General features: G+C 29.5%; 3 protein-coding genes across 3 annotated transcripts; 2 read left to right on the forward strand and 1 right to left on the reverse strand.

Moving 5' to 3' along the window:
- Nucleotides 1-737: 737 nt before the first annotated feature.
- On the forward strand, nt 738-2,358 carry AS2 (Lateral organ boundaries (LOB) domain family protein). Its single transcript, XM_016314104.3, has 2 exons — nt 738-1,556; nt 2,250-2,358. The coding sequence occupies exon 1, from the start codon at nt 866-868 to the stop codon at nt 1,508-1,510; it is 645 nt and encodes a 214-aa protein (XP_016169590.1). The 5' UTR covers nt 738-865; the 3' UTR covers nt 1,511-1,556; nt 2,250-2,358.
- Nucleotides 2,359-11,855: 9,497 nt separating this feature from the next.
- LOC107612104 (uncharacterized) lies at nt 11,856-16,238 on the forward strand. The gene is made up of 4 exons (XM_016313928.3): nt 11,856-12,015; nt 12,855-12,936; nt 13,500-13,605; nt 15,406-16,238. The coding sequence occupies exons 1-4, from the start codon at nt 11,856-11,858 to the stop codon at nt 16,168-16,170; spliced, it is 1,113 nt and encodes a 370-aa protein (XP_016169414.1). The 3' UTR covers nt 16,171-16,238.
- A 619-nt stretch (nt 16,239-16,857) lies between these two features.
- Nucleotides 16,858-18,647, reverse strand: LOC107614323 (dirigent protein 21). Its single transcript, XM_016316533.3, has 2 exons — nt 18,259-18,647; nt 16,858-17,291 (listed from the first exon to the last, which is right to left on the reverse strand). The coding sequence occupies exons 1-2, from the start codon at nt 18,571-18,573 to the stop codon at nt 17,055-17,057; spliced, it is 552 nt and encodes a 183-aa protein (XP_016172019.1). The 5' UTR covers nt 18,574-18,647; the 3' UTR covers nt 16,858-17,054.
- Between the last annotated feature and the right edge of the window lie 3,364 nt (nt 18,648-22,011).

The raw sequence follows: 22,011 nt of genomic DNA on the forward strand, positions 1-22,011 counted from the left end.
CATCACACAAAGGGAGTGTCTTGTGCCTTCAAACATTCATCTTTATTTAATTCAAAAAAAATATTTTTATCCCGGTCCCCGGAAGCACCTCCTTTGTGATATTACAATATATCTCACTCTTGCGGTTATTATTGTCTTCAATTTCTCTGCCAGCAACATACACAAGGACCAAGGATTTTGTCTCAAGATATGAAATTGGAGTGCCAAACTCAATCTTTAAAGTTTAAATTTAGTTTTATATATGCAGATCTATTCCTTGTTTTCATCACTCTTTGTTTTTTCTTCAATCCCATTGCTCTTTATATACTCTCTTGGATCTCCCAAATAATTCTTTTTACAGAATCCAGTGGACGAAACCCTGGCCGATTTATATTATTCTAATAATATTCATATTTTCTCCTTTATTAATTAACTAAAAATTGATCAAATTAATTTTTTACTTTTGTATGTAAAAATCCTCCGCAATGTTGGGTGGTATAGTGGAAACACATTCTGTTAAGGTGGTTTTGTTTAATTAACTATTTTAATTTAATTAATTAATTAATTATATAAAACTATAAAATATTAAATTAAATTAATAAAAAAAGAAGAAAGAAAAGGGAAAGAGTGTGTAGCGTAGAATACTGGATTTTGCCATCTAACACACATTAATTGACCAGTTCTATTCTCTTTCTGCATTAATTAATATTATTTTTAAGAATATAGTAATAACAAACATGGTGATGGTGCATCACAGAAATTAATGGTGGTCTTTGAATGAGAGAGAGAAAGAGAAAGAAAAAGAAGAACAAAAACAAACCAAGAAAAAAAAAACAAAAAAAAAGGACAAAGAGAAGAAGTGAAGAAAGAAAGTGAGGAGTGAAGCATGGCTTCTTCAAATTCACCATGCGCAGCATGCAAATTTCTTCGAAGAAAATGCCAACCAGAGTGCGCTTTTGCACCATACTTCCCACCAGATCAGCCTCAGAAGTTCGCGAATGTTCATAGAATCTTTGGTGCAAGCAATGTTACGAAGCTTCTCAACGATCTACACCCTCACCAGCGCGAAGACGCCGTGAATTCCCTCGCGTACGAGGCGGAGATGCGCCTTCGCGACCCGGTCTATGGTTGCGTCGGCGTCATCTCCCTCCTCCAGCACCAGCTCCGGCAGCTCCAGGTGGATCTTTACTGCGCTAAATCGGAGCTATCTAGGTACCAAAATTTGAGTATCAACACCAACCACGCCTTCGTTGGTAGTGAATCTGGTGCCGTGGGATACCAGCATCAGCAGAACAATAATTCTGGTTCTGCTGGTGTTGGAACCCGCGACAACAATAGTTACTACCAACACCATCACCATCACCACCACCATCAGTTCTTTCCGCAACAACAGATTGTAAGAAGTTTTGATGGAGGGAGCAATTATGATGCTAGTCTCTTGGCTATGAACATCTCCGCTAGCTTAGGGCAGCTCAATCAGCTTCCGGCTGGCGGCGGTGACGACCGCCGCACCGTCAACAACCCTTCCTAGGGTTTCATATATGATATGATATGATATTACATAATTAATGAAATAGGTAAATTAAATTTGAAACTACTTTTTTCATTTTTTACTTTTAGCTGGTGCCTCAATTTCTCTGCTGTTCTTAGTTATGAGTTCATTGCTTTTAATTGTTCCTCATTATCATCATTACTGATATCCAAATAGGTACACATAATATTTTGTCTCTGCCATTGGCTATGTTGTATAAATCGGAGTTACAAATGTTGGGATGAGATTCTTCAATTTTATACTTATAATTTGTTGTCATGCACTTTCTCAAATATTTATGAGCCATGAAGTGTTCATCTTAGTTTTATTTTTCGTTAATTTGGAGCAAGATTAGCTCAGTTTTATTCGAGAATTAATATACTTATTTGGTTCAACTTATTCTTTAAGTTTAAATTAACTTGAAATTAAAAACGTTCTTAAAAAGAAACTTTTCTTTTTTTTTTTCTCTTTCTGAAACGTCCCTACCTTTTTTAAGGAAAACTAAAAAGAAAATGAAAGCGATTATGGTGAAGAATTAAAATGTTATTATCGAACATGCTCTTTATACGAATGTGACATCATTCTTCCGATTTGATTGAGATACATGTTCTGACTCTAATGTATCCTTTACTGAAATTATGTTACGAGAATATATAGATAGTACATTATTATTTTTGTGCAATATATATAATTCAAGAATTTTATTATGATATATATACATATTCCTTTCTGCTTTAAGGAGTGTTGACATTACTTGCCGGAGGAAAAAGAATCGAATCTGCAATCACCATTTTTTGATGGACACTGAAGTCAAGATTATTAGACTTCCATCAAATCTCGCAAGTATCAATTTTAATTTTTTTTTTTTTCATATTATTACAGAAACATGACTTGATGAACAAAAAGTAGCTGGTCATCAAAATTTCTTTTATTTGCTATAGTTATTAATTTTGCTTCATAGAAACTATTATAGTTATAATTTGCAAACAGTTTATTCGCTTCTTCTAATGAGTAATTGATAGTGCAGTTCATGTCACATTTATAGTCAAATACTTTCACACACACACATATATATATATATATATATATATATATATATATGGTGTTCTCACTATATATAATATTTGAATTTATTTATTAATTTAATTTTATTGTGCTGGTTGTAATATCCTTTTTATACTATATATTAGTATTTAATTAAGTTATTTTTTATTGGTATCGCTATTTTTTTTTACCAAAGATAAGAGACTTGAACTCGCAACCTCTTAATTGAGTATGAGGAGACTATGCCATTTGAGCTATTACTTATTGGCTTGGTATCGCTATTTAACTATAAGCACGTATTACAGGGAAATGGTTAGTATAATAATAATGATATTTTTTAATCAAAACCCCTTTATAAAATTTTACAAAAATACTAAGTACACATTAAAATTCACCTATTAAAACAGTTATAAATATATAATTCATATTATATGTACATCAAAATTAGCTATGAAATTAGAATATATATTAAAATAAAAAATACATAATAAAAATAAATTAAATTATATATGTATTTATACACAAATACATAATAATTAATTTTAATATCCAAATAATATTTTTATAAATTTATACATTGTTTAATTTATTTTTACTATATATTTAATATTCTCACATATATTCTATAGGATGACTAACTTGACGCATGATATGGTCGAAAATTTTAGTATGTTGAAGCATGGAAGATTTAAAGAGAAAATAACTTTTTAAATGCCGGCTTTTAAACTTTCAATACATACATTTGGTAATTGGTACACTAAAAGGTGAAAAAAATGATCATTTATCTTGTAATATGTGTTCATCCTGAACACTAATTAAAATGAAATAATGATTTGTTTATTGTTGTTCTTGTATAGCTTGAAATGAGTTGAAGATAGAGAAGAGAAGTATGGTGTCAATAATAAAAGAGAAGAAGCGCATTTATAGCAGTTGCTTGAAATTGGTCTAGAGTGAATTAAACTACTCAACCACAATGACAATACCCTACGTTTAATTCTCAATGGCATTTGCATTTATTAGACAGTGCCAACACTATGGACCTGTTCTTTCTTATTCATTCTGAACGCATTTGTTAATTCCATTGGGTATGAAATTCAATTCAATGACTCTGACTTGACCAATTCCTTTTACCCTTTTAATTTTATATCCATCTCTTCTGTTCGTTCTTCTCTGCCTTGTTATGTTGTACTCCAGTATATGACTATTCCTTGTTCCTATCAATCAATATATATTACACTTCTTTCTTGAAGTTTGGCATTGCACGCTTATCTATATATATAATTCATCCTTCAATATGCATTACACGCAAAACTAGTACATATTTCTTTCAAAGTTTAATTTAAACCACCTACTACTACTATTGCATTTCTTTCATCCATCTTCTTTATTACATCCTTAATTATATGCTCTCTGTCCCCTCTTTATACCTTTGCCATTACTATTCTATATTCTTGTCATCACCCTCTCCTTTGAAAGGAAAAATATGTAATGAAATAAATTGTTTGAAGAATGGACAGTTAATGTCAAATCCGTTTCTTTTCGTTCTTGTATTCGGACAATATCAAATAAGTTTCAATTTTAAATTTTTATTCATGTCTATCAAAAGTTTAGGTAATATTAATTTTTAGGTTTAACTAATTAAGTGCTTATACTAAGACTATTATTAGAATAATAGGATATATATTAGTAAACTTCTTAATTTTTTTAATTAAATTGTATATACTACTAGGGCATTAATAAATATTAACGTATCTATTAATCCATTTTTTATAAATTAAATAATAATAATAATAAATTTGAAATTAGTTAAAATCATAAATACCACATATACTAAAACTAAAAAGTTATAGGTTCAGCTCTTGGAAATAATAAAATATTTTTTATATATAATAAAGGATATAATAAAGGATATCTTTTTTGCATATTATGCAACAGCAACATTTTCTCTTAATTTGATCAAATGTATTTTTTTTTATGCATACAAATAGGTTAGAGATACATATTTAGTGTTCATTAAATTTTAATTATGTTACTTTAAAAATATTTGATTATTCTACTATAAAAAAATTAATTATGTTTAAGCGAAAATTTTCTTTATTCTAATAATTGATAACTTCGTTGAAAAATATATGAAATAATATAGGTAAAAATGTAGATAAATATATATGTGATAGTTTGATTGCATGACTAATATTTTTTTATAAAATTAAATGTTCTTCTCGTACTATTATTATTAACGTTATTACGTACAATTTTATAGATAATCTCTTTCTTTAATTATCTAATTAGTCCATCAATATTTTAACCACAAATTTATCTAGAAGAAAGATGAAAAGAAAGCGGAGATAATCTTTTTATATTCACTTAAAAGTTATGAATTCAAATGTTTTTATCTTTAGAAAAAAAAGGGAAGGCAGACATTTGGCCCAATAATAATAATAATAATAATAATAATAATAATAATAATATATGTATATATTTGTCTCTTTGTTTAATTATAGGATAAAGTATATTTTTTGTCTTTAAAATTTGATAAAAGTTTTAAAAATATTCCTAAGTTTTATTTTTGTTTAATTTTGTCCCAAAAATTTTTCATTTGCATCAAATATACCTTTGACGGCTAATTTTTCAAAAAATTTAATATCAATCCAACAACAATTTCATAAAAACAACTCTCAACACAAGTAAATTAAGCATAATTTTCATGCATTATTGTTAGATTAGTCTTAAATTTTTTGAAAAAATTTAGCCGTCAACGGTATATTTGATGCAAATAAAAAACTTTTAGAACAAAATTAAAACAAAATAAAATTTAGAAGTATTTTTAAAATTTTTGTCAAATTTAAAGGACAAAAAATATACTTTATTCTTAATTATATTATTTTCGTCTCCAAAATAAAATATAAATTGTTTTTTTTTGTATTTTATATTAAAAATACTTTGTTAAAATTAACATATAATAATAATTATCTTGTTAAATTTGATTTAGTATAAAAATTTAAAATAAATAAATAAATCAACTCCCAAAAAAATAGTAATAATTAACTTTATAATATTAATTAATTAGTTAATAATTAAATTGAAACTTATTATTTAATTAAATACAACTTAAATTATTAGTGATTTTAAAAAAAATTTATTTAAGATGAAAAATATATTATATGTATACTAATAAACTGTATTAATATTTTTTATTAAAATAATCTTGATTATAGTAATTAGTTTGGTTAAAAAATTTATTTATATCAAAAGAAAATACCATCATAAGTAGATTTTAAAATTGAATAGAAGATAATAAATAGTTAAATAATTGTCTAAGAATATATACATAAAAAAATAATACTAATCATATTAAAAATAAAAAAATAATTATAAAAAAATAATACTAATCATATTAAAAATAAAAAAAATAATTAAAAATTATCTTTTTATTATTTTAAAAATTATAATATATGTATACAAAATTATTTTTTTATCATTTTAAATATTATTTAATTTAAAATTTTAAATTGGTTAGTGGTCAGTTTTTTTTAATTTCGTGTTATGTATATAGAAATTCATTTGTCAGTTGTGTAAAACCAAAAAAATATTTATATCTAAATTTTATTTTGTATATTTTTACCGCCACTACTAATTAAATTCTTTTAAGTTCGTCGCTAATTTTAATTTATATGTGTTGTTAAAACTAGATAATTAATTGATGTAAGGTTAATATTTTGCTTATCCTTAAAGGTTACTTATTAAGTAAAAAGTATTACACTTCTTATTAATTAAATAAATTTTTATTCTTTACTCATTATATTTTATATCAATAATTTATATTTAAGTATAGAGTTTAACGTTTCGAATTTAGGAATAAAATTTAAAGTGTTTTTTTTTTTTTGGTTTCTTTTTCTTATTTTCATTAGCGAGTTAATTTTTAAAGAAGGTTAGTTAGGGGTGTCCGCGGATCGGATCGGATCGGATATGGCCGAAAATTCGATCCGATCCGCACAATTTCCATCGGATCGGATCGGATATGATATCCGCACTTTTTAGTGCCGGATCCGATCCGTGCGAATCGGATCGAATTGGATATCGGATATATTCGTATAATTAAATCTTCTCTTTTTAATCATATTTCAATGTAAAAAATTTCAATAAAAATATTTCTTTCATACTTTTCAACTTATTTATTCCTAAAATATTTTTAATCAAACTCTTTTTAAATAACAAAAATAAAATAATACAATATATGCATAATAATTACTAACTAAAACATACAAACAAGTAAATATAATACTAAACATATATATATTTATTTATTTTTTAATTATTATTGTGCGGATCTGCGGATCCGCGGATCGGATACGCAGATGTAGAGCAGATATCCATGATCCGATGGTGCGGATCGGATCGGATCCGATCCGATCAATTTGCGGATCGAATCTATCTGCAATTTTCGAATCGGATACAAATATTTACCGCAGATCTGCGAATACGATCCGATCCATGGACACCCCTAAAGTTAGTTATACTTCTTACTCCCTTCGGGATGCATTAACGAGCATCCTAGTATCTTTGATATTTTACTCTTCCTCAATACAACTTTATACTCGTTCTACTGAAAATATAAATAAATTTGTGTTTATTTTAAAATTTATAATATTAATTAATTTAAAACTTTTATAAAGTAATTATTATTATGCTTCTCTTCGTTGTTGTATGTTGCAGAAACATTTTTTGTTTTACCACAGAAGAATACCAAGATAAATCAGAAATCCTGCATTGGAAGGTCATTGTACATTATATTGGCGGCTCTACAAAATATACTGCATGCCACGTCAAAAAGAATGGTGTTGGGTCAAGATTTGGATTTTAACCTGATGCGTTGTAAATATAACACTAAATAGTAAATGTATTACTTATTTCAAATGGATAACCTGCATTTTATCTAATCACATATATCTCAATCATAGTTAGTCATTATCATCTATCTCAATCAAATTCATTTATCATCATCTCATAATATCCCAATCATCTCATCATATCTTATTCATCAAGATTGCATTGTTTTTAAAATGGTCTCGTTCATCACTTTTATTATCTCATCAAATCAATTATCTCTTCTCTAAACTCCTTCAGTATCAATTTTATCTTCTTTCACTCACTAAACCTTACTTTATAACTCAAAACCTAACTAATAAACTTTAAATAAAGTTTTCAAAAATTTGAAAAATCAGAAAAATAGTTGATAATTTAAAAATAGTAAATTTTCATCAAAACAGTAATTTCAAAAATTTACAAGCTTGCCAAAAAAATTAAACAGTGAAAGACAGAATTTATATGTAAAACAGAATATTATACGTATGCGTCATGTATGCGTGCGCACACACAACCAAATTTTATTAAAGTGTGCGTACGCATACAACAGAGACCTTCCCATCCTGTGCGTACGCCGTACGCACACCCTTCGTGCGTATGCACGAGCCCAAACACACTCATTCATTGGTCTGTGCGTGTGTACGCACACCAAAAATTCTAGTTTTTCGCAACTTGGGGAAAATTCAGCTTTTGGCACTTAACTTTTAACATCCATAATTTCTTCTACAAAATTTCGACTTCCACAAAATTTATACCGTTTTAAAGCTCTTGAAATTATCTTTAATGTGAAACAAATTTTATTCAAATCCAAAATTCGAGGCTCAACTTATGATCCGTCGAAATTCATTAAAAATCTATTTTTACCAAAAGCTCAAAACTCAAATTTTATTTCCAAATCAAATCCAACCAAATACTAATTAAAACTATTTTAAGCAATATCATAACTCATCAAACACCAATCCATCACTCATCAATCCTTTAGTTACCTAAAGTTCTAACACTTCCTTATCAATTCAATATCATATTCACATATATACATAATAATTTCACCATCTCAAACTACACCACAATCATTTCAACACAAATTATACTCACACAATGTCACACACTTTCATTAGCTCCACACATATCAACATTCATAACCATACAACCCATTCAACAAATTCACCATGATTGTCCCACCAAATTCAACAACAAATCATCAATCTTTTAACTTTAACTACATATACAAACACATGTCACAACTTCTCATCCTATCCAACCAATTCATTTTAATTCATTACCAACCACATTAACTTCAATATTTATGTCTATATCCACTAATATGCATCATACACCAATTCAACTTATCCTACTGTCAACTAGCCTAAGTTTTCATGTTATATTACACATTATCTACGAGAAACCAAAACCATACCTTAGTCGATTCCTCCCTAAAGCTCGAAATACCCCAAGGTCCTCAATTCATGATCTTCAAGCCCCAAATGCTCATCAATCATCAACTTAGCTCCCAAGGTTCAGTCTCAAGCCTTCAATATTGCCAATTTGTCTTCAACCCACATAATTCACTCTAATTCCACACAATTATCAAAAATTCAATATAGGGTTTGCTATCAATATTTTCACAAGAATTTAGAGTTTTCTTACCTTACCCACGATCGTTTGAGACAAGACCCAACGAGTCTCCAAAGTTAATTCAACCCTAAAGCACCGAAATCCCATAATCTCTCAAAATCAAACTCCTAATTTTCGAAATTATAAGGAGGAAGGCTGAGCAAGAAATAATGAGATACTTACCAAATTGTTCAGTGAGTTTTGTAGAGCTCGACGCGGTGGTCGCATGGCCACAAACGGTGTGGAGATCGGAACTCCGAATTGAGAGTTGTGGTGAATTGAAATTGAAGCAAGGGTTTGGTGTTCTTTCTTCATCCTCTACCCCCTTTCAGCGTGATTCTCATCTGATGATTGGGAAGAAGAGCTGAATTGCATGTTTTATATATTGGGCCATGGGTCTGGTTTAGGCTCGGTCCGATCAGTTCGTCTCAACAGTCCGATTTTTGACCAAAATCTTTAAAATTAGTGTCGAAATTGTATTTTTAATATTTTTATGTCTTTGGATTTAATAAAATTTAGTTTTCTAATTTTTTTATTAATAACTAATTTGTTGACTAATTATCCATTAATTACGCGGGGTTTACATGTTTGCTTTAATGGATTAATAATTATTTATTCTTCTACTCTTGATTAATGTATTGATTTATGTTTAAGAATTGGTTTCATTCTTCATCCTATGGATTGGTGTGTATTGAAAAATAACTCTAATCTAATTTGAATTCTTTTGAATCTTGGAAAAGCTATATAACTAGAATTACAGCTTAAAACCCTTTCTCACAATTCCTTACGTATCTTGACTTAATGTGATACGTGACATATAATTGTATCATTTTTGAATTCTTAGGGTTTGTGTGCCATATAAATCGGAATTTGAACTTAACCCTCTAATACAATTGATTGATCAAGAAATTGACGGTTGGTTGGATTAGAGGAGATTAAATTGTCTAGAAATAGAAATCTAATTACCTAGGATTTGCCATAAACTTAATCTTTACATGATCAAGGTAGTTGCATTGAATATTAATACGGACATTTAAACATCTCCAAAACCTTAACTCTATTCTCATACCGTTTTCTCAACCGTACCATTCACTATTTGTCGTCCTTAATTTACTATCTTTTATGCTAAGCGAAATTCAAAACTCTCATTTCAACTTGTCTAGAACAATTAATCAGTAATTACTTGCTTAATCCATTAATACTCGTGGGATCGACACTCACTTACTTGAGTTTATTACTTGGTACGACTCGGTGCAATTGCCGGTAAGTTGTGGTTAGAAATTTCACACTAGCTTATTATATGCACATTTTGTGCAGTAATTTGTGACTCTCTTGTACCCTATTTTTCATCATAACGAAGCTATTTCCTGGTGACTCGTGATTTTTACTTCTCACATTGAGAAAGTTTTTCACGTTAAAAATTTTGATGTGTTAACTTATCTCTATTTTCTATTTTCTAGTTTATGTAATTTTTCTGCTGCTATTAAATATTATTGTGCTACTGTCATTTATTGTTGAGTGAATATTATTCCTCTTCTTATTTTTGCAAGTAGGAAATGGTGCGTTTTATTCCTATCGTGGTTGGTGGTCGCAAAGATGAGAGGGTATATGACACTGAACACATCATCTCCAGTCTCAGACTATTAAACTACGTCTAAATTCAATGGTGTTGCGATGATGGAGACCATTATCCCGTGAGTGTAGATCACTAGAGCAATAAGACTAGCAAAGAATGAGAGTGCGACGAATGGAGGCAAACTCACTAGAGTCAAAAAAAGAAATCACTCACCTCCAACAACAACACTTCATATGCCCCCTCCACCTCCCTTATGGTCGACGATCTCAGCAAATGCAAGCCTTGAGAGAAGATCCACCACCACCTAGACAATCCTCTATCTACGAGCGCCTTCATATTTTATTGTATTTATTTGTTTATATTGTTTTGATTTTTTAGTTGTTAGTAATTAAAAAGTATAATAATGTTTCTACTTTATAATTTATTCTGTTATGATCAATATAGCATGTAAAAGAAAAGAAAAAAACTTTACTAACTGTTAGTGTTGCAAGTGTGAGAAGTGTTGAAGTTAGTCCCACATCAAAGAAAGCATGAAAGAGTGAGGAGTTTATAAGATGAGAGACCCATTAACTTAACACCTTAAGGTTTTGAGTTGGATGTGGTGTCTTCTCATCTTATATTCTCTCACTTGATTCCTCCCCGAAATCTCTCCGATGGTCGAGAACTTCTTACAGTTGGCCCAACACTAACAACTAGGTCATTTGTGAGTGAAAAATGAAAACAAAAACATTTTTTATTTACAAATTAAAGGTTCACACAATCACACCCAGTAAAAATATTTTAGTTATTTAATTTTATATTTTAACGAGCATCTGTGTGCACATCACTAATAATATTTTATTTTAGCGCTAGCCACAGCATGTCGGTAACAATAGTCAAATTTTATCAATGGAATAATGATCAACGATCTTTTACCAACATTTTAAGTTTTTTTTTTTTTTATACAAATGGTTTGTGAATTATAATGTTAAATTGCTGCTTTCATTATACAAAGATAAAAGAAAAATCAAATAGCCGGCTAAAGTTCCACTTGGCACTAATTCCTACGTTAATGTAATAAAGTACTTATATTGAATTTCTTCTTCATTGTCTTTAGTGTCACTAGGCATCCTCCAGTACAACAAAACAGAATCTGAGAGTGTAACCAAATTAAGGTTGTGTGAAAAAGGAAGAGAAGCTAAGTAGGAATCTTTATTATCATATATTGGTATTACATACAAGTTACAATAGTTGAAAGAGAAAATAATAATGATGAAGAAGTCAACGATGAACATCAAAGGGCGCATGGAAAGGGAAGGTGGAGAAGAGGATCTCAGCCTTTTCAGGGAGTTAAGGAAGAGACAGAGTGAACGTGTCTCAAGTCTCCTACAATTTGCTTCTGAAGACTATGATTTTGATTCAAATAATGGTGAGTATACATTCAATAATCATCTTATCTTCTAACATATGTGAATCTCTAAAATTTACAGTGTGTGTTTTATTTGAAATTAACTATATTGTATCCCATCGAACTTTTTGAGTATGTACAAATTACTTGTGAACTTTCTTAAATAATTATGTTATTTTGACACGAGAAACTCGGGATCATCAATTTTTATAATTTGCACCATTTTTTATTAATACAAATATTAAATTGTCTTTAATAAATAAATTTTATTAATTTATATGTATAAATTTTAAAAAATATAAATGCAAAGTATACTGACTCATGTGTGTCAACTCTAATAAATGTAGGCGTAAACTATATTTTTTTTTGTGTACAAATTTTTATAAATATGAGTATAAATTATTGTTGGCCAAATACTAACCCAAAATAATAATATTTGATAGTCATATAATATTGCTCTTTTGACACTTCTAAAATTTGATAGAATACGTTATATTTTTTTATAGTAAATAGATAATCCATGTTAATAGAGATTACAATAGTGTAATACTAAAATGTTTCTATATAACAATGAACTACTGTGTTATGATGACTAGGAGAATTAGAGTCTTTTAACTCTTCAGTTGATACTTAGATATTCCTTTAATAAGAATTCAGGATTTAGAATTGAATTATGTTTAACCACTTTTGTTTAATAAGATACTCGTTTTAATAACAATTTTATGTGCATTAAGCGCTTAAACAGATAATAATATTTTTGTTTCATGTATTAAGAAGAATTTTTTTTTTTTTGTAATTAAAAAAAATTTTCCTTAAGGTTACTTTTAATTAGTGCTAACGGAAGAAAACTATTATTGCAGCAAAGTTTTCACTTTATAGAGTGCCTTCTGGGAAGAAAGAATATGAGTATCTAGCGGAAACAAACAAAAACGAATATGATTGGTATGTTTCTTTTTCATTTTTGGCCTATGCTCATCTTGGGCCTGTTTGGGCCTCCATAATAGTTTCTTAATCCATAATTGTTGATCCTTGCTACTTTGCTATACAAAAACTTTTTATTCCCTGTCCCAGAAAAAAAAAACTTTTTACTTGTCACGAACCCAAAAAAAAAAATTTGTTTTGTGCACATTGATATGTATTTTATACAGCAATATACTTAATTATTAAAGTCATCAAAAAATTTTTACAACAGAATGTCCAACTTATCGTAATCGCTAAAATTAGCCATTAATATATTTCGTAATTTTATTTGTATGTTTTATTTTAATGTGAATCCAATTTGATTACATTACTTATGAAATTTGATTATATATGTAAATCTAGTTGGAAATTATTGTTTATAAAATTTGATTGTAAATACAAATATAGGATGAATTCACATTCTTATACAAATGATTTATCGATGATTGATTTCTATTGTCCATGTAACATAGTCGTTAATTATTATAGTCTTTGCTTCATAATAATTGATGTATATATGTGCAAATTAAAATACAATGAAACAGGTTAAAAACACCTCCTGCAACTCCTTTGTTTCCATCCCTTGAAATGGAACCCAACGCTCATCTTGTCCTTCAAAAGGAGATACCAATCTCTCAGCCTATCTCGAGGGTAAGATATTCAACTTTTAAATAAATATAATGACAAATAATTATGAGTAGAGAAATAATATGAGATGTGAGTTATGACACTCCGTCTCTTTCATATTAGTAGTTGTTTTTTATTATTATTATTATTTAGTGTATTTTATATAAATTAATGCATTGAAATTGTTTCTAACTTTCCAAAAGATTAGAACGATTTATCAGTATGGAATTGAGACATTACATAAACATGTAAATTATAAGACATTTATATTATATAAGGATTTAGCTATTTAATTAAGAGTGTAGTAATAAAAATTTTTCAAGTTTTCTATGTATTTAATTTATTGAAAATATAAATATATTTTCAATAGTTTTTAGTATAATATTTTCTTTTATGCTACTCTAATCATTGTCATTCATAATATTTTTATTTTAGTCATTTGTATACTAATTAAGAAACTTAATAAAGAATTAATTACAAAATTTGTCACTAAAGTATTTTAACTAGAGTAACTAATAACTAATTTATAGTGTAAAATATTTAATAGCTAATTTGGCTTATAAATGTGTGCAGGATAAAAGTAGAAAATATTCAATAAATACTACATTTAAATGTGATAATGACAGATATATCAAACAAAAACAAAAAAAAAACAAAACTACAAATATGAAAAACGAGGATCCAATCATTTTTTTTTTTTTTATATTTAGTCCTTCAGAAATCTCATGTTAGATAAAATTATTCTTGAACTATGAAGCACAGACACTTCGTTGAGTTGTCGTGTTCGTGTGTCAGACACATTTCGGACACGACACTCACTGACACTCGTCCGACACGTGTGTCTGCTGTATCCGACCGTGTCTTTAATAAAAAATAAAAAATTATTCTCCGGACACACCTAGACACACCTAAATACTATCACGTGTCAGCGTATCCTATCTTATTCTTAACATATATTTTTAAAATAAATTTAGATATAGTATATATTATTATTTATTAAAACAAAAAAATATTTTAAATACTTGATATAATTAAAATAAGACATTAAAAATAATTAAAAATTTTAATTTATATTTTAATATCAATAAAATATCAAAATATCATTACGATTTATCTTAAAAATACTTTATATTTTATATGTATGCGTATCTATGTCATATAAGATTTTAAAATTCGCGTGTCGGTGTATTCCGTGTCGTGTCAGTGTCTATGCATTATAGTTCATGAAGAATGAAAAGTACTATAGAAGTCTTTAACGGATGGACCTGAGTAAACTTTAAAAATTTATCTAATATTTTTCACTTTTTAGGCAAGATTTGTTTTGAGGTATTGAGATGAAAATAAGAAAGTTGACATGTTTGTTGGTTTAAAGAGTGGTACTAAAATTTTAATATTTTAGTACTTTTAAAAAGTGAAGGCACATGGAATTAAAATTTTTGGAGACAGAAATTGAAATTTTAATAACATTTTATACTTAAAATATTCCCATTTCAATTAATTAATTCTAATTTTACTCTTTGTGCAAATTAAATTAAAATTTCATTCTTATTTCAATTTCTATTTTTTACTTTACACCAAATACAATACTAAAACTTATTTTAATTTCTGTTTCTTAATCTCTATCACTAGTCTCACTATCTATTTCTCTTCCAAACGCTAACTAAGGACGAATTTATTTGATGCAAAATTCTTCATGAACTAAATTATCAATTTCCTCTTTATTTAAAAGAAAGAACGTACATTAGCTACTCTAGCTTACATGCTTGTCTAGAGTAAAAAGTAACTAAAATGGATAACCGTTTGTTTTGACTTTTGGCCACTCAGTTTGCGGGGAATGATGAGAAGCAACTGAAATCCAAACCAATTATTGATGCAAAACCAAAGCCAAATCATACCAACTCATCAAAAGCAAAAGTTCCAATGAGATCAATAACCCCAAGTCACAATAGGCAGAGACCAACAACAATCATCATTAAGAATAATAATACTAACACAAACAATGAACACAAGCAATTACCCAACATTATTCACCATCATATCACCAAAAAGAGCATTATTGATACCAATTCTATTGCTCCTCAAAAGCAACCAAAGAAGAGCATGGAAGCAAATGAGTCCTTAGGGATGAAGGCTAAAACTCGGGGCGTTTCGCCATCCGTGAGATCAACAAGGATTGCAAGTAATTTTGTACTTGATCTTGATCTTCCGAATGAGGCACCGCCGAATCTTAGGACGGAACGAAGAGCGAGCTCAACCACAAGAGGAAGAAGCACTACTAGAGGTTCTAAACTTGTAGGGACTCAGAATCAAGATCCTATTCCAAGATCTATTGTTAGACCATCAAGGTCACCATCACCATGTGTGTCTAATAATAAAAATAATGGTGGTTGGAACCACTTAGAGAAAGCCCAGAAAAGTTTGAGGGCACAAAAGGAAAAGTTCACTCTTGCAGCAGGTGGAGGCAACGAAAATGGAGCACATTTTATGGGAAGTAAAATGGTAGAGAAAGTGGTGAAAGCTAGAAAATCAGGGATCAATAATCAAGCTGAGAAAGAAACAAAGCCAAAACCTTTGAAATATAAGGTGTGATATTTGATTATTTGTGCTTTGCACTTTAATGTTTTCTAGTTCACTTGAGGGAAGTTATTGAAACTAGAATTATGCAACTGTTATGATATGAGAAAATTAAATCATAAAGGATTTGCTCATTACTTGTGTGTTTAAACTATAGTTTTAGTTTTAGTACCACAACTATAGTTCATTATATTATATTTATCTATTATATCAAATGATGGAGCCTATATAACATTTTGCTTAACATTTTTACAACTAAAGGGTTGATGTTCATAGATTTTTTTAGGTGACAGTATCTTGAGTGATACCAATTTCATCCAGATATAGTCATGTAAATAGCAGAGGTACATTTTAAATAACTAAATCTTGGAAATAACTTTTTTCTAAATGTATATTTTTGTTAAAATATAACTTCGCCATACTTCCTTTAAGCTTAAAGTTTGGGTTATGTATAGCTTGTGACTCTAAATCTTTTAAAATATGCATTTTTTAGGCCAAAATTAATAATAGATTTGAAGAGTAAAAATTAATAACAGATTTAAAGGGTCAAAATTCTTTAAAGTGAAAAAGTTAGTAAAGTGATAAAATATAAAATTAATCATTTTTAAATTAAAATAGCAAAACTCACTTATAATGAGGGTTATAAATTCAACATAACTTTTAGCTCTTATCACTTTACCAATATTCTCATTTCACATGATCTAAATTCAATGTGAGGTATTATTCACTAAGGTATCCATTTCACACCAAAATTTATAAAATTAATAAAATACATGCCACCAGCATAGCTTTTCTGGCCAGTTATTGACCAAAGCTTTTGCCGATACACAATATCTCTCACTTTCTCTCTAACAAAAGTCTCATTGATGATTCAGTGAAGTTGTCTTGTTTTTTAGTTACTAGGGATGAGAGAGAGTGATATTGTACTCTACAACAAAGTGCTGAGGAGTAGAAATAGGCATAACACTATTTGCAATGGCAAATCCCCTTGCAAATCTGAATACACCAGTACCACCCACTATTGGCATCTCTCTATTCTCCTCAGAGATAGGGTTCCTCCCAAGCATGCTTATTGTGCTCCCTGCATATATCCCTTCCGTGAATGCAAAATTCGTCAACATTGTCATCCCAAGATCCTGCATATTTAGAGACACATCCAGACATTTTTAATGATATTTTTCATGGATTCAGATTTAATTTCATCTTTCTCTGGGATCAAATATAGGGTTAATAGTCAAATTAGTTTTTGAAAGATAAAACATTCTTCAAATTTATCCTTAAAAGATTTTTTTAATCAAATTAGTCTTCAAAGATTGCGAATTAGTCATATTTATCCTCGGATCACTCCATTAACAATTCTCTTCAAAAATTGATGTTGTAAAACATTAATTGATAACATATATAATACCTGATATGTCCAATTAGATATTAATCAAATATATTTATAAAAATTTATTAATTTAGCCATTTTTTTCAATTACAAAAATTCTATTTCTAATATGACCTAGTGACTAAATTAATAGGTTTTCATAAACATATTTAGTCAAGGTCTAATTGAACATATTATGTGCCATGTAGCTCTAGCAGTTAACATATCAATCATTGACGAAAATTATGAGTGGAGTAACTGAATGACAGATATGATTAATTCGTAATTTTTTAAGGATCAATTTAATTGAAAAAATCTTTCAAGAACAAATTTAAAAAATATCTTATCTTTCAAAGACTAATTTGACTATTAACCCATCAAATATAATACTTAATTCAACAATGTTATGTATGCAAAAAGCAGATACCAAATCAGTTATACAATTTAAAAATAAATTTAACAGCAAGAATATTCATATACATGATAAATGATTTGGTGGCTGGTTTTTTGTGAATTTATGCAATTCATGCGGACAAATAATATTCAAGAACCATATTGATCGTTTTCTCAAACTAAAACCTTAACAGTAAAACTATCTATGACAAAAATTAACGACTACTTAGATGAAGCAGTGAAATCAATAAAGCATTTTGGATACAAAGGATCTTTCTCTCTTTTCTTTCTCATAATTGACTCCATAGCTAATTTTACCATAACCTATGTTAGTACTTCACCTGCAGAGAAGCCAGAGCAAACAAACCCTGGGCTCTTCCAACTTGTTTGGAAGTCAACTCAGGCCCTTCAGTCATAACATCATCCATGGCAAAAATGGACCCAAAACCGTTGGGAACATTCTTGGGTGTGTCCACAATTTGCACCACCGTTGGGTTCTTGTCGTTTCGGATGTCATGGTAATAGAAGTGGAGATGGGTTAGTTTCTCTGAGGGTAAAGTTATGTAGGATTGTTCTGAAAACGCTCCATGGGTAATGGTAGTGAAGGAGATAGAGATTATTAGAGTTATTAGCAAGAAGTTGAGAGCAGAAGCCATGTTTGTGGTAACTCATCAAGTAGCTATATTTGGAACAAACTTATAGGACCTTTTTTGCAATTAGAAATTCTTAAGTTTAATATTTCTTTTTTACCCACGGCGATCTCGAGGTCGTCTTCATATGATTGAGATGAGTTGAGTTGAGACGCTAAGACGTGGTTTGTTGTTGTCACCCACGTGCCACGTGGCAAACATTCCCACTTGGAGAAACGTGCGTCGTAAACCGCTTCATATAAGTCTATAAAATAATAATAAGAGAGTTATAGGCAGGACTTTTTTTAAATAAATAGAAAACTTTTAATTACGAAAATATTCAATTCGTATCATTTTTATTGATTTGAATTTTGTGTCCTATTTCGTTTATAGTGTAAACGAATTAATATTGTATATTTTATTTATACGGTAAACGAAATAAGATACGATATGTGAAATATATATATTTTGCTTATAGTATAAACGAGATACATAAAAAATGATGAAAAGTGATGAACTGTAAATGAGATACGATACCATAAAATTTCAGCAGCTATAAAAGGAGCTAGAACCATTTGTATTCTCCATAAACATTTCACATCTTCTCTTCTGTTTTTCTTCCAAAAATTAAAAAAAAATATCTAGTAGTAGTGAATACGTGGTTGTTAGTGTATATCCCAATTATCATATGAGAAACAGTAACACTGAAGTGATATTTGAGTGTGATAATCTCATTCTATTACGCACTCAACAAGTAAGTTCTTTATCCGAACTAAAAAATCTGATATTGAGGAGCGTTTATGCTAGTGGGAGAAAAGGGGTTGGAAGGGTTAGGTTTAGGTTGCTAGCACTGATGAGAAATAGAGTTTTTCGATTTCGTCTGTTTTGACTCCATAGCGGAACAAGTGATGGAACTTTCTGCGGTGGTGGTAGATCTGACCACTCGAATTTCGTGCAGGATGATCTACCTCAAGCATCATCACCGCTACATTGTGCTAGTCTAGCGGAAGACATGAACGTGGATAGTGAGGATTCCGATGAGGAGTATGTTGCCAATAGCAACGATAGTTGTTCTCCTAAAGATGATGAGGAGGAGGAGTTTGTATCAGAAACGCCAGTTGACACATCATTTGGTATCTTCTGCCTGCCCAATACCCAATTTCAGCCTTATTAGCTATACCCAGTCACTATCTGATGCGTGAGCATCTTGTCTATCTTTTCCTAGCGAATTTGCATCTAAATTGTTGAATTTAATTAAGAATTAATTATATTTTAGCCACTATGGATGCTATTTTGAATTTTGTACAATACTGTTTATTTTAGTTAGCATTTGGCGGAATTTGATGGAGTTTCTGCAGAGAAAGAGAAGAAGCCAATGAGATGACCAGCGAATACCGACGCGGACGCATGGCTCACGTGACCGCACGGAATGGAGGAAATCACAATGACGCGATCGCGTGCCTGACGCGAACGCGTGGACTGGAATCTGCACAAATGACGCGAACGCGTGGACGACGCGGACGCGTCACATGCGCCACGTGCAGAAAATGCAGAAAAACGCTGGGGGCGATTTCTGGGCTGTTTTAACTCAATTTTCAGCCCAGAAAACACAGATTAGAAGCTGCAGAATGGACAGAACAAGTGGTCCCCACCCATCAACTGAAGATCTGTTAATTAATTCAAATCTTAAATTAGGAAAAGATATTATTTTAAGTTTAATTTTAAATATTAGATTTTAAATTTATTAGGATTAGTTATAAAAAGGGATCTGATGCCATCAGATTGGAACTCGGTACTTTTTTACCTGAATCCTTATTTTCTCTTTTCCATGAGCAACTAAACCTCCACTGTTAAGGTTAGGAGCTCTGTCTATTTCTATGGATTAATTTTATTGCTTTTACTATTTTAATTTATGTGTGGATTTATAATTTAAGAAATATTTTCACTCTTTATTTTATGAATTTGGGTGGAACGGAAGTATGACCCTCTTTCTATTTGAGTTCTTGTAAAACTTGGAAAAGCTCTTTACCTAAACAACAGCTTGAAAACTATTTCTCCTAAATTTTAATTATCTGAATTTAATAGGATACGTGACATATAATCCTTTTACCTCTTGGATAATTAGAGTTTTTGTGGCATATAAACTAGAAATTATCGTCCTCTAATTGGAATTAATTGACCAAAGAATTGGCAGTTAATGAATTTTAGGGGAGACTAGGAAGGTCTAAGGAATTAGGGTCTAGTCACATACAGTTTGCCATAAATTAAATCCTGTATAATTAAATTAGTTAGTAAGAAAAGTTAATCCGGAAAAATAGATAACTCTGAAACCTTAACTATCTTCTCCATATATTATTCCCATCTTAATTACTTGCCTTTCTTCAATATTTTTGATATTGTTTAATGTCTTTTATATTGCATTTTAACACTATTTTCTGTCTGTCTAACTAATCCTATCAAACGCTATTGTTGCTTAATCCATCAATCCTCGTGGGATCGACCCTTACTCACGTAAGGTATTACTTGGTACGACCCGGTGCACTTGCCGGTTAGTAAGTGTAGTTATAAAAATACCGCACTAAGTTTTTGGCGCCGTTGCCGGGGATTGACTGTGATTAACAACTACTCGTTGTTTGATTGCTTAGATTAGATAATTTTTTTTAATTAATTTTATTTTATTATTATTAATTTTTAATTTTTTTTCTTTTTCCGTACACTTGCGTTCGTTTCCCTCCCCCTCTAGTTTCATTATTTCTTTTTCTTTGACAATTTTTTTTATTTAGTCCGTTTTAATTTTTTTATTTATTTTTATTTTATTTTCTTTTTATTTTCATTTTCTTTTATTTTCGTTTTCGTTTCTTTCCATTTTTTTATATTCTATTAGTTTTATTTTATTTTTTTATCTTCAAAAAATAAAAAATAAATAAAAAATAATAAAAAAAATAAAAATAAAAAATATATATAAATAAATAAAATAGCACTAAAAATTTATTTTTTTTTATTTCTGAATTTAAGTTTGGTGTTACCCAGTTAATTTTATTTTTTCTGTTTATTTTTCCTTTTAGATTTTTGAATTTTTTATTTATTTATTTAGTATTGTTATTTTATTATTTTACACAGGTTACCTCACAGGGACTTCTCTGCACTCTGACGTAGAGAGTCCCATTTTTTTCTTGTTTTCTGCTTGTGTATGCGCAGGAATAGAGATAAAGAACATCTCTTAGACTTTGATTCTGAACCTGAAAGAACTTTCAGGCGACGTTTACAACAAGCAAGACTTTGCAAGGCTGCAGAATTCACTATGGAAAATAATAATGCTAATGCCAATGTGGTAAATCCGAATGGGGATGATCAACAAAGGAGAGTGCTTGGCTCTTACTCTGCTCCTACTGCAGATCTTTATGGAAAGAGCATTGTGGTGCCTCCTATAACTGCAAACAACTTTGAGTTGAAGCCACAATTGGT

The sequence above is a fragment of the Arachis ipaensis genome, chromosome B8 (genome assembly GCF_059453495.1).
Source record: "Arachis ipaensis isolate K30076 ecotype BB chromosome B8, ASM5945349v1, whole genome shotgun sequence".
NCBI lineage: Eukaryota > Viridiplantae > Streptophyta > Magnoliopsida > Fabales > Fabaceae > Arachis > Arachis ipaensis.

Bases quoted from the DNA above. Each gene is read 5' to 3' on its own strand.
- AS2 (XM_016314104.3), top strand. From the start codon at position 866: ATGGCTTCTTCAAATTCACCATGCGCAGCATGCAAATTTCTTCGAAGA.
- LOC107612104 (XM_016313928.3), top strand. From the start codon at position 11,856: ATGATGAAGAAGTCAACGATGAACATCAAAGGGCGCATGGAAAGGGAA. The intron at 12,016-12,854 runs GTGAGTATACAT...CTATTATTGCAG, and splicing joins TGATTTTGATTCAAATAATG to CAAAGTTTTCACTTTATAGA. The intron at 12,937-13,499 runs GTATGTTTCTTT...ACAATGAAACAG, and splicing joins AACAAAAACGAATATGATTG to GTTAAAAACACCTCCTGCAA.
- LOC107614323 (XM_016316533.3), bottom strand. From the start codon at position 18,573: ATGGCTTCTGCTCTCAACTTCTTGCTAATAACTCTAATAATCTCTATC. The intron at 17,292-18,258 runs GTGAAGTACTAA...CTAAATATGCAG, and splicing joins TTGCTCTGGCTTCTCTGCAG to GATCTTGGGATGACAATGTT.